This window comes from Vombatus ursinus, unplaced genomic scaffold (assembly GCF_900497805.2).
Source record: "Vombatus ursinus unplaced genomic scaffold, bare-nosed wombat genome assembly UNPS02013931.1, whole genome shotgun sequence".
NCBI classification, from domain to species: Eukaryota; Metazoa; Chordata; class Mammalia; order Diprotodontia; family Vombatidae; genus Vombatus; species Vombatus ursinus.
The window spans coordinates 1,573,484-1,585,342 of NW_020953709.1; the positions used below are offsets into that span (position 1 = coordinate 1,573,484).

The 11,859-nt window shown below is 56.6% G+C and overlaps 3 protein-coding genes across 7 annotated transcripts in view; 1 reads left to right on the forward strand and 2 right to left on the reverse strand.

Annotated features, from left to right (window-relative positions):
* Positions 1-1,495, reverse strand: part of TMEM138 (transmembrane protein 138) — an 8,490-nt gene extending 6,995 nt beyond the window's left edge. The window contains exon 1 of the mRNA XM_027858873.1: positions 969-1,495. The gene's annotated coding sequence lies outside the window, so the exon portion shown is untranslated. The remainder of the gene's footprint in view (positions 1-968) is intronic.
* On the forward strand, positions 7-9,517 carry LOC114040720 (cytochrome b ascorbate-dependent protein 3). 5 transcript variants are annotated; one of them, XM_027858868.1, is made up of 8 exons: positions 7-223; positions 1,504-1,642; positions 2,627-2,769; positions 4,442-4,632; positions 5,510-5,718; positions 6,411-6,562; positions 7,012-7,168; positions 7,934-9,517. In XM_027858868.1, exons 4-8 carry the CDS (start codon positions 4,449-4,451, stop codon positions 7,955-7,957), a joined length of 726 nt encoding a protein of 241 aa, XP_027714669.1. In that variant the 5' UTR covers positions 7-223; positions 1,504-1,642; positions 2,627-2,769; positions 4,442-4,448; the 3' UTR covers positions 7,958-9,517. The 5 variants fall into 5 exon arrangements, with proteins under 5 accessions (XP_027714669.1, XP_027714668.1, XP_027714671.1 ...); XM_027858867.1 differs by lacking the exon at positions 2,627-2,769; XM_027858870.1 differs by lacking the exons at positions 1,504-1,642; positions 2,627-2,769.
* A 1,280-nt stretch (positions 9,518-10,797) lies between these two features.
* Positions 10,798-11,859, reverse strand: part of TKFC (triokinase and FMN cyclase) — a 16,879-nt gene continuing 15,817 nt past the window's right edge. Inside the window, exon 18 of the mRNA XM_027858866.1 lies at positions 10,798-11,661. Within this exon, the coding sequence (XP_027714667.1) occupies positions 11,500-11,661 (162 nt within the window). The 3' untranslated portion in view covers positions 10,798-11,499. The remainder of the gene's footprint in view (positions 11,662-11,859) is intronic.

Sequence of the window (11,859 nt, forward strand, 5' to 3'; positions counted from 1 at the left end):
CATTTCCCAGGCTGCCTCGCGCGGGACCGGAAGCTAGCTGAAGGGACGAGAAAAGGCAGTCTGCAGGAAACCTGCAGGACTCCATTTCCCAGGCCGCTTCGCGCGGGACCGGAAGCTCTCTAAGGGAAGAGGCTTTCTGGGTGGGTGGGAACCTACAGGACTGGTATGCTGTGAAAGGGAGAGGCGGGGCATTCGCCCCTTGGCTCTTTGGAGGCGGTCTCCGGTAAGTAATTGAGGCTATGGGACTCTCTTTCCCAGAAGCCCCCGGGACGGCCTCTAGCTGGCACGTGGATAGGGTGGTGGGTTGGGGAGGGGGCTGCTGGAAAGGAATGATGGTGGGCTGTCCGAGTTGGGCCATCCGTGGACTTGGGGCGAGGCCTCCTACAGGATCACAAGAGTTGGGACCAGGAGGAACCCTAGAGGCCCGAGGGCCCATCGTACACTTGTGGAAGCAGAGGAAGGCTGGGAGAGACCGCCGAGCCCGCCTCCCTGCCCCCTCCAATCATTCAGGCCCGTTTCACAGATACCATCGAGGCCCGGAAAGGCCTCTGCCCGTTCCCCCCACGTTGCTGCGGGTCTGGTTTGGGCGCGGTGTAGTTCCGTGGAGGGCCGCCAGGGGGCGCCGCAGTGCTCCGAGCCTGGGACCCTGTTTGCCTCGGCTTCCTCATCTGTCAAATGGGCCAGAGAAGGAAATGGCAAACCCCTGCCGAGGGAACGCAAACAGGGTGAGGGACGCGGCTGTGCTACCTGCTGCTGCGGTCCAGGGCAGCCCCCCGGGCGCCCAGCCTAGGCCTCAGCCCGGACCCCTCCCCCCCTCAGCCCTGCCGCCCGGCTGTGTTGATTTCACCTCGGCCGCGTCTCCCCAAGGCGCCGCGCCCCCTCCTCTCTTCTGACCCTGGCCCTGCTCCGGTCCATCCGAGGGAGGTCCGACCGAGCCCCCCACTCAGTAATCCCCGGTGGCTCCTTACCTCCAGGATCGAATCCAAGTCCTCTGCTTGGCCTTCGAAGCCCTTCGGAACCAGCCCCTTCCTGCCTTTTCCGTCTTCTGAACGCTCAGTCTCGGCCAAGTGGGCTCTCATCCAGTAACACCGGCCTCCTGGTGATTCTTTGAACAAGACCCTCGTCTCTTGGATCTTGAGTCCCAGCTAAAATGCCGCTCTACGGAAAGCCTTCTCCAAATCTCTCTGGGCTCTAGTCCCTTTTTTTCCCCTTAATTATTTCCTATTTATTCCATAGATAACTTGTTTGTATCTATTTGGTTGTTGTAAGTTCTTTGAGGGCAGGCACTATCTTTTGCCTTCTTTTGTATCCCCATGTTTGGTACATACCTGCCACGTAGTAGACGCTATTTAATGGCCATCCACTCAGAGACCAGTGTTAGAATGAGAATCTCACAAGCGTATGCCTCTTCCCAGCAAATGGTCAGTCGGCCTTGGCTACAAGACCTCTAGCGAGGTGGAGCCCTGGGCTTCTTGAGCCAGCCAGCCTCGTCCTCTCTTGCAGAGCCGTGATTGTTCTGGAAGATTTTCTCCTCGTGTGAATCCTAGCCCTGCCCCTCTCTGACTTCTTCCCGCGTCCCCTTCTTCCACCTTGGGACCGCGAAGGACAAAGCCAGTCTGTCTTCCAGCAGACAGCTCCTCAGGTACTTGAGCCGCTTGATTGTGCCCCAAAGTCGTCTTCAAGTTTAACATCCCGATGCCTTCCCCTGCTCCTCCCCTGACGTAACCTTCGATCCTTCACCACCCTACTTTCCCGGTGCCGGACTGTCTCCAGAATAGAATCGGCTCTGGCCTTCCCAAAATGTAGTTTGGTCCAGAAGAACCTCAGGGATGGTCGGGTGGGCCTGTCATACCAGTGACAACGTGTCCTGCGAGCTGCCCTCTACCAGCCGGGTAATCCTGGGAAAAAAAGAAAGACTCGAAGCTTGGGGGATTCATGCTGGTTCTCTGAGACTTTGCCTTTTTTTTCTTTTTTATCTCGCTACCTCTTGAACAATTACTCTCTGGAGTGTAGAGTTATATCAGCATAGAAGTGAGGCCCACAGACTTAGCTAACATTGGCAGGCTCCCGTCTTCGGGCTTTTGTTTTGTTTCGTTAAGAAAAGAGGAAAGGTTACTGTTACTCACCCTTCCTCCTTCGGCAGCAGCCCAGGCTTAGCCTCTTGCTCCAAGCGTGAGTGTCTTGTGAACTCTGTTTTAGTTTTTAAGACTCCTTTGGAAAGAGTAGCTCTGTCGGCTGGCTGGGCCCAGCATTGGTTCTGCCCAGGGATTTAGGATCCTGGCTCCAGGGTGGCCCTTCTGATGACCAGGGGTAGAGTCAGCAGCTCTTAAGCCAAATGAAAGGTGAACACACCCCACCGCCTGACTGGTCACACCTTATCAGGGACATGCTTAGATGGAGACACACCTGCAAGGTTAGAAGGTTCTGTGATTTGGGTGAGATGCCTTCCTAGTGGTACTAATTCTACCTCCTCTGCTCCTTCTCAGCTTACACACTTCTCATCCACAGCTCTCTTTAGACCTTCCACAGAGGACCCAGGCCATCCACTGGAGGCTTGCCTGGCCCTGATCCTCTTAGTAGCCTGAGGCTGGCAGTTCAGCTCATTTCTGCCGATGTTTGCTTTCAGACCTGCTATACAAGCTGTCTGCTCCACACCCACTTCTGAGTGCTCTGAGCACTCAGGGCCCCAGACCTTACCTGGGCAGGCAGAGGGGAGAGCCAGACTTCTGGGAAGGCCCGGGCTTCTGGCAGATTTTTGGCCAATGGGACGTAAGTCAGAGCCCAGGGCTGGCTCCAAGGCTCGGAGCTGACTGGATTTACTTTCTGGGGGTGGTATGGTCTCTGGAGGTGGGGTGTAGAGGTTCCCTGGTCGGTCATGAAGGGTCCTGGACCACCTAGTGACATCTCATAGGTTAGATGACTTCATACTGGCTCCCTCAGCTCTCCATCCATCAGAGCAGGGCTGCACAAAGCTGCACAGATTGGGGCTAGGGCACGGTGTCTCCAGGTCACATCCAGAGGCTCTTTGTTGTGGGGGGAGGAGAAAAGGTGGGCAGAGCAGATGGCAGGAGGCCTGTATAACTTCAGTTTCCTGTAGATGGGGGTCCCATGGGGGGCATTCTAACTCTCACCTGACAGGCTGATGACCCATTTGATGGGTCTAGGGTGGGGGTCACAAACCCACAAGCCTGATAGGAAAAACCCTGTCGCTGCTAGGATATCTGGCGCAATCTTCTTGTGCCCACCTCCTGGGGGCTCCTGCTCTGTTTTTCTCCCTTCACTGACCTCTGGACCCTGCCCAGCACTCGCTGGCTCGGTGCCCAGCCAGCTATTTGGCCTCCCTGTGCAAGCTGCCAGTTCACAGGGGAGCCCAGGAACGGGAGCTGGTGGGCCCCATTGGGGTAGGTGGGAGAGCTTAGCTGGTGCTGGCTGTTTCTCCTTGTCCTCTGACTGTCCCCTGAGGGCACTTTGCCTTTCTTGGCTGAGGCTGAAGGGTCTTTGGGAGGCTGAATGTAAGTGGGCAGAGCCCACTGTGCCTTGGATTGTGCCCCGAACCCTGAGGGCCCTGGTGACACACTCATCAAATCGAGGGCAGAATTTCTAGTGGGGCAAACCTTTAAAAGTTCTGGCCTCCCTTTTTACAGCTGAGGAAACTGAGACCCAGAGGAGGGAAATGACCTGCTCAGAGTCACATAAGTAGAGAGGTTGGATTGGTGTGGCTGCCCAGAAGATGCAGAGTAGGGCACTCTCTGGCCTCTCTGGCAGGCACACCGTGCCCTGCCCCTGGCTTTTTTCCTAGCGGCAGCCTAGGGCAGAGGTCCCAGAGAGGTGTGGGCACCATGTCCCATCATGCCCTGGGAGTCTCTTGGTAATTTTCCCTTTCTGAGCAGCCCTTGTGGGAAATCTCAGAATAGACTTTGTGGTCCCCAGACCGTGACCTGCTGCTTCACTCTCTTCCTCCGGAGTTTCCCTTGAGTCTGAGAAAGCAGAAGCGGGGGCAGCAGATGTGGGGCCATGGGCATCACTTGGAGTGTTTGCAATGTGTTTCCAAGGCTGCCCCCTCACAAGAGCCAGGGCTGTCCAGTTGTGGCTGGGGCCCCCTCAGGCCTGCTCCTAGCACCCTTGTGTCTGAATGTTCCTCAATCCCTCTCCCTGGGGGAGGATCCTTTTCCCTGTGGTAAAGGAATCTGTCCTCACAGCTCCACCCAGGCCGGACCTGAGGAGTTGTTAGATGCCAGGGCCAGGCTCCGCCCACCCCTCACCAGCTAGAAATCTGACTTAGCTGGCTCCCAGAACACCTGGGCAAGGCACATAGGCCGTGCCTGGGCAGGCAGGACGTGAGGGGCTGGGGTGAGAGAGAGAGGGGGGTCACCTCTTGGCGGTGCGGCTCTAGGGGAGAAGCCCACGTGAGGAGTGAGTGACCCGCTCTGTCCTTCCTCAGGAACGTGATGGCCATGGGACAGTTCTATCTCTTCTCCCTGGTCCTGGGCACCCTGGGCTCCCTCTGTACACTCTTCACTGTCTACTGGGTACAGCACTGGCATGACGGCTTTGGCTGGGATGGCACTAAACTCATGTTCAACTGGCACCCAGTCCTGATGGTGACTGGTATGGTGGTGCTGTATGGGGCTGGTGAGTAGAGCATGGACGGGCCCCAGGGAGGGGCAGCGGGAGGTGGGGGCCCTCTGCTAGCTCCCCCACTGGCTCTCCAGACCTGGGGCCGTTCTGCCTTCCCCTGCTTGGGGGGAGGGCCGCTCTGAGATCGTGTACACCATTGACTTGGGAATTGAAGTCACCCTGTATCATCTTGGGCATTTCCCTGAGCATAGGTTTACTCATCTGTCCAATGGGCATGATTCCTTCTTAGACCATTTACCCCTTCACTGGATTATTGTAAAGCAAGCACTTTGTGGTCTGTGGGGCTCACTGGTCCAAGCTCTCCAGGGCCATTGAAATAGGAGTTGGTATTATTTGGGCAGCTCAGTAAGATTATAAGGGAGCACCTGGGCCAGGAGCTCCTCACATTGGTGAGCAAGGGTCTGACCAGGACAAGAAAGCACAAGCCCGGGGGCTTTGAATAAAAGCCTTGGCCTGAGCAAGGTTCCTGGCAGCGTGTAGAGGCTGGGACCCGTGCCCTGTCCTGGCCCCATCGGGCTGACCTTGGCCTGCTCTTTGCTCTTTTCTCTCTCTCGGATACATGGCACAGGCAGGTGGGTCAGGCCCTTAGACTGGCTTGGAGGCTGGGGGTTCAGCGAAGAGAGGCCTCAGGTTCCAGTCTTACCTCAGCAGTATACTGCCTGTGGGAGGGTCCCAGGGCAAGAACATCCTCTCTGAGCCTCAGTTTCATTGTTTGAAAAATGAGGTGGTTGGACTACATGGGCTGTTGCAGCCCTGACGTTGACTTCAGGATCAAGTGGAACCTTAAGGGGACCCCGTTCCCCCTTCCCCCTTGGGGCTGTTGAGAGGCTCCATGCTGAGGGATGGGCCCTGGCTCCTGGTCTTCCCCCAGCCTCGTTGGTGTACCGCTTGCCCCAGTCCTGGGTCGGGTCCAAGTTGCCGTGGAAGCTGCTTCATGCGGTGCTGCACCTGGCGGCCTTCGTCCTGGCGGTGCTGGGGCTGGTCGCCGTCTTTAACTTCCATTACCACAACCGGCTCTCGAATCTCTACTCCCTGCACAGCTGGGTGGGGATCACGGCCGTCACCCTTTTTGCCTGCCAGGTGGGTGTCCTTCCCTTGCCTGGGCCATCAGCACATTTCTGAGGGTCTGCTGGGTCTGTGAGTCTGGAGCCTTGGCCTTCTGATGGGCCCAGTGCCAACACGCCTACTCAGAACAAACATGACTAATAAAACTCAGGATAAAGCTGGGGATGGTCGAAGGACGTAAACGGACACCATCAGAATCCTGACGTAGGCATTGTGGCTCCTGGAATGGGAGTTTATGGTACAGGATCTCCTGGTGTGGAAACTCACTTCACTGATGCAGATGGCTACTCATGGCCGAGAGAGCTGCCGGGGGCCTCGGGAGGGAAGAGCCTTGCCCAGGGTCACGGCTGTTTATGTTCCAGGCAGGACTCGAGCCCCTCAGATCTTGAGTCTGAGGCCGGCTCTGTACTCGCTCCGCCACCAGGCCTCCTATTTGCATAAGTAGAAAGCGAGACCATTTGGACAGGAATGAATGATCTGGACAGCTCTGCTTTGGGTCAGCTGGGGGAGGGCAGAGGCAGAGTTGGGAAGACTGCATAGATGTAGCGTGACTGGAAATAAAAAATTCTTTGTCGGACTCGGGGTGTCCCATGGAAATGGAGGGTCCAGGGCCTGAAAAGTGGTGTGGGGTGGAATTGGGGGGTAGAGGAGGAGAGGGCAGATGGCTGGCTCCTGCCCCTCCCGGATCCATGGCTCTCTGCCCTCAGTGGCTCCTGGGCTTCACCGTCTTCCTGTTACCCTGGGCATCGCTATCGCTCCGCAGCCTCCTCAAGCCCATCCATGTCTTCTTTGGGGCCGTCATCCTGTCCCTGTCCATGGCCTCTGTCCTCTCCGGAATCAATGAGAAGCTCTTCAATCTGTGAGTCTCCTGTAGGGCCCTGGCTATGCTTTCAAGGTGGGCAGTGGGATCTGTCTGAGCTGGAATGAGGGTGTCCACAGAGCTGCCCCTGAGGATGGGCTGTCTGCACAGGGAGGGCCAGGGGACTGGGGGCCCGGGGGGCTTATCAGCCACCCTCCTTGAGTTAGCACCTACCTTCTGATCGGGAAGAGAAGAGAATCTGTCTTTCTCCAAGAAGAGGTTGGTCAGCCAGTCAAGTATTTCTTGGGTACCTATGTGTTCATAGCATCATAGCGGAAACTGGTCAACCATATTGCTAGGTTTTTGTAGCCCCTGGCCTTGACACTTGGCAAAAACCTCAGGGGAACGCCTTTTCACTGGGCCTTAGTGTGGGGAGGCCTACGCTGGGCAGAGACAGATGGCGAGTCATGGTGGAGGGTCCAGGGACAGCCAACACTGTCGCCCCACAGGAAGAACGCGACTGCCCCCTACTCCAGCCTCCCGCCGGAGGCCTGCTTTGCCAACATCACCGGAATGCTGGTGGTCGCCTTTGTGGGAATTGTGCTCTATGTCCTACTGGTCTCGTCGTGGAAGCGGCCTGAACCAGGCATCCTGACCGACAGACAGGTAGAAGTCCATGTGGCCGGAGAACAAGGGGAAGGCAGTGAGGGGTGGGGGAAGAACCAGGGGACGGGGTCTGGGGCTGGAAGAGACGCGAGGACGCTGATGGAGAGAAAATCATGGCCCATTGAGACAAAATTTAAGCCCTGCTTTGGACACGAGCCATGCAACCCTGGGCAGGGGTCCTAGGGCATCAGAGAGCTGATCTGACCCCTCATTTGGGCCCAGAGAGGGGAGGTGACCTTCACAAAGTCACTCAGACAGGGAATAGAAGAATCCAGGTTCCAATGCGGGACCTCCATTCCCTTGTTTTAAGCGTCTCTAAGGCCCCTTCTCACCTTGATATCTGGTGACGCTTGGAGAGGCGCACTTTGGGAGAGAAGGCACAGATAAGCCCATCTCCCCACATGACCTTGTTAGACCTTGGCTGCCCCATGCAAGGACAAGGGCGAAGGTCAGAGAAGGGGAGATTCACATTTTCAATAAGGGTCTTTCTTGCCTTTTCCCTCCAAGTGGCTCCCACAAAGCTAGTGCTAATGACTGGTGGGATGGGGCAGTTGGGTTCTCGGGGATGAGTGGAGCCCCCTGGCTAGGCCTTTGGACCATGGGGCCTTGGGTTGGAACGCTGGGCTGGGCCAGTGCATCTCCTTGGGAGGACTGTGGCCTGGGCTGGGCCTCTGTATCAAGTGGGGTCCCTGCTGGTGCTGGGCGTTGGTCTGTGGAGCCTGAGGCGGGTGACAGGGACTCACATCCCCTCAACTTTCTTTCTAGCCCCTGCTACATGAAAGGAAGTGAGGCGCGAAGGGCCCCCCAGGAGCAGGCTGCACCAGCGCCACTCTCCCCCAGGTTCTGCTCTTCTGGGGGCTCTGGAATTGCCTGGAGAGGGGCCGGGGTCCCAGACTTCTTCTGCCCCTGTTCCCGTCCTGCACGCTAGCCGCTGGGCTCCTCACCTGCTTCCTGGCCGGCGCGGGCTTCCGCACCTCTCGGCCCCTTTCTCAGGCTCTCCCTTGAGGCGCTGCTATTTCATCACAATGTCAGCTATGTCACGAGTCAGTTCTTAGAGATTCTCAACTAGCTCCTCTTAGGCAGAGGCAGGGCTGCTGACAGGTAGAAGGGCTGGGCCTGCGTCCAGGGCGTCCCTACCAGTACCCCTCTCTGCTCCTTCCTGCCCACACGACCCAGTGTGGAGGCGAGGTCCTCTGCTGCTCATCCTCTCTCCCAGGCCTTTGTAAAGTAGCAGGGAGGGTGTAACTTGCTCCCTCTAGCTTCGGCTCCATCTGCGACCTGGATCTCGGCCTTACCCTATTGCTTACGTGCCTGTTGCGTCCGGGCCCTCCCAATAACTCTGCCAACCTGCCCTCCCAAGAAACTTGCATCATAGTGGGGACTACTACCAGGGCCGCCTTTGGACTTGATCTTCCGGACTCAGTATGCCGGGACCTGCTCCTGGCCCATCAGGGTCAGCCTCCTAACACCCCCACCCCCAGCACCCTTCCTCAGGAACTCCTCACACTCTTGGAAATGGTGGAGAAGACCTGGGTGGCGCCATTGTCCCGGCAGGGCCGTGGGCACTGTTGGACCATCCGGCTTCCAGAGCTGCCTGCTCGGACACAGCCAGATTTCCACCCCATCCCTGGGCTGGGCTGACCAAGGCCCCGGGAGGGCAGTATGAACCCTCCCAGAGTGAGTCTACACAGGCCACACTCGGGCGCAGATGCCTCAGGGGAAGCTCAGACTCCCGAGTTAACTCTACTCCTCGCTCCTCAACAGTCCTGTCTTCTGCGGCTGGTCTTTTCCTCCTCTCCCCTCCCCATTGCTGGTGTGGTCCTCTACTTCCCTCCTAAACCAGGCCTGGCGTGGCCAAGGGCTCGGGCTCTCCGAGTGTGGACTGCAGTCCTAGGGCTCTCACAGCTCTCTCCTAGGGGAGCATTCAGTCGATTGGCTCAGTGAGTGGCCCGTGTTTTCAGGCCAGGGTGCAGCTGGGGTCAACCTCTTTGGGCTGCCTGAAAGTTTTCATTCAATGCATTTTTAAGGATCCAAGACTGCCAGGCTTTCTGGCGTGATATCAGCAAATTTCGCCTTGATTAAAAGGGAAAACACACTTTCTAAGGATCATGGTTGGAGCCGAGCTTCTTTAGCGTAAAGTGGGGCTGATTCTGCAGGGGGGCTGAGGCTGTGTGGCCTCTGGGGCATCTGGTCAGGATTCCATTGGAGCTCCTCCCTGCCCTGCTAAGGTTAAGGTCTTAGTACTGCTGAGCTTGAGGGGAGGTGGCTTTTCTATTTGTGAAGATCCTTTTAACTTCCTAAGTTGTATTCTTTTAACCTCTCCTTACCATTAAAGTTGTTTTTACTGCATTTCCTGGTTGTGAGTCTGACTGGGCCTGAATCCCTGGCCTCGCCTACCTGGGGCCCCCAGGCTTCCACGTGTGTGGGGCTTTGGAGAGGGCGTTTTGTACTAGGTGGCCTCAGAAGGCCCAGCTGACTCCGAGGGTCTGATTTCAGATCTCCAGAGCCCAGGACAGCCTGTGAATGCTGCCTGACCGTTGTCTGGCCGGATTGTGTGCCTGTGTGACTTATGGATCTGGGCTGGGCCCTCCCTCTCACCAGTGCAAGGGCCAGTGGGACTTGGCATTTAATTAGAACTCTCAGTGTGGAAATTCCTTCTACCAAAGCAAGATGGCAGTTAGCCTGTAACTTAGACTTAGCCGCTGTTAAGTGGCTGGCCTCAGGTACGCAGTCAGTCTGGCTCTCCGACTTCAAGGCTGCCTGTCAGGCCCGAGAACAGAACCAGGTAATTCTTCACAAGAGAACTACACATAGCCCCTTCCTAATGACCATGCTGCCTTCCTTCCCACTGCAGATAGGGCCTGTCTAGACCCTTCTTTCAGGTTGCTGCTGCTTTATATCCAGAGATAGCCAACATGCATCCTAGAGAATGGCTCAAGACCCCATAACGTCCTGCGGGCGAAATGCTTCGAGACCATCTTGTGTGGCCACGACCACCGTCATCAGAGAGAGCCCACCTGTGGTTGGAGAGGACCTGGATGGAGACTGACCTTTGCCCATCAGGGCTCCCCTCAGGCTCTCTCTCGTGTCCATCAACTACATACTCAGTAACAAAATGGTGCCACTGTGAGGCCCTGGAGACACGCCCGAGTCTCTGCTCAGTGGGCCCATGTGACTGACTTAGCCACCTCCTCTTCCTGGTCAGGCCAGGATTTAGCCAAAGTCACCCTTGATGAGAGGCAGAAGTTTGGGAAAACAAGAAGACTGGCCTTGTACATGACTCACGGCCTATAAGAAAGTGGAGTTTGCAGGTCCTCTGGCCCCCTGCCCCCATCTGAGACATGTCTGGTTCTTTGGCCACTCACTGTACCTACAGACGGGTTCTGTCTGCCCTAGATCAGAGATATCCCCATCAACATTGTTGCCTGTACTGGGCATGTGCTCTGAAGCGTGGAAACCCCAGGGTGCCAAGTTCAAATCTGACACTTCTCATCTGTCTCAGCTGTCAAGAGATTGACAATTTGCAGATGAGCCGGTGGGATTCATCTCCACCTCTGGCTCAGGCTTTGAGCAACCAGTGGGCATGGCAGGGCAGGTAGGGAAGGAGGCAGCCACCACATTGCACCAAATTTACTGCAGCTTGACATGATTTATTGGGGTTAGCCCTCTGCCTGTTTATTGACAAAAAGGCTTACAAAGAAAGATTCTTAAAAACACATTCACCCTGACAGGTACAGGAAAAATCTTTATCACGGAGGCATACGGCTGACCATCTGGAGGGGTTGGGATCCTGCCAGACTCAACTCCGCCCTCCCTGGAAGGAGAGGGAATGATGGGGAGCAGAACCGGTCAGGCCCGGAACCAACACGGACTTTTGTGGCAAGGCCAAAAGGACCAGGGCTGAGGAAGCGTTCACAGCTCCAAAGCCAGCCTTTCCTTGGCCTGAGACAGTCTGCCTGGTTCTGGGTGTTAAAATCAGGGCTTCCTGGATGATTGGAGGGGACGGTGCCTTCGAGAACAGTTCTTAACATGAAGTCTAGAAATTTGGGATTTGGGGAAAATTATTATTTTGACACTTATATTGCAATATAATTGATTTCCTCTCCGATCTAATTATTTTGTGCATTTAAAACATGATTGTGCAAAGGGATCCTTTTCACAAAAAAGGTGAGGCTACCTCAGGCTAGACAGAGGAGGGATGTCCCTTCGGGCGCCATCCCTACACTGGGAAACTAGGAGCAATGTACCAGATGCCACGCAGAGGCGGAGATGAGGACACGTGGCCCTGAGCAGCTGCACAGCAGCGGTCAGGGATGGGGACAGGACTGGAGTCACGCGCTCTGGCTCTGTAACGTCTCCAGGATGGCCCGGAGTACGGCGGCGGCTGCCACGGCCCCGGGGTCCGGCTGCTCCAGTTTGGCCGAGCTGATGTAACTGGCTCGCCCAGCTCCAGCTTCCATCTTTTTGGTGGCTTCAGCCGCGGCCTCTGCGCTCTGCAGGAGAAGGCACAGGAGCTCGGTTCCTGCCTGAGTTTGGGGGCAGCAGGCTAGCTGCTCAGTCTTACCGCCCCACTGGCCTCACTTCTGCCAGTATGCCGGAGGCCTTGGCACTAGGTACCTTTGGCAGCTCTGCCAGGGGGGAGCATACGGATGGCTCCGTGTGCTGGGTCACTGCATGCCCCGCCCCCCCCC

Bases quoted from the DNA above. Each gene is read 5' to 3' on its own strand.
- LOC114040720 (XM_027858871.1), top strand. From the start codon at position 4,449: ATGGCCATGGGACAGTTCTATCTCTTCTCCCTGGTCCTGGGCACCCTG. The intron at 4,633-5,509 runs GTGAGTAGAGCA...GTCTTCCCCCAG, and splicing joins GGTGGTGCTGTATGGGGCTG to CCTCGTTGGTGTACCGCTTG. The intron at 7,169-8,427 runs GTAGAAGTCCAT...TGCTCCCTCTAG, and splicing joins GCATCCTGACCGACAGACAG to CTTCGGCTCCATCTGCGACC.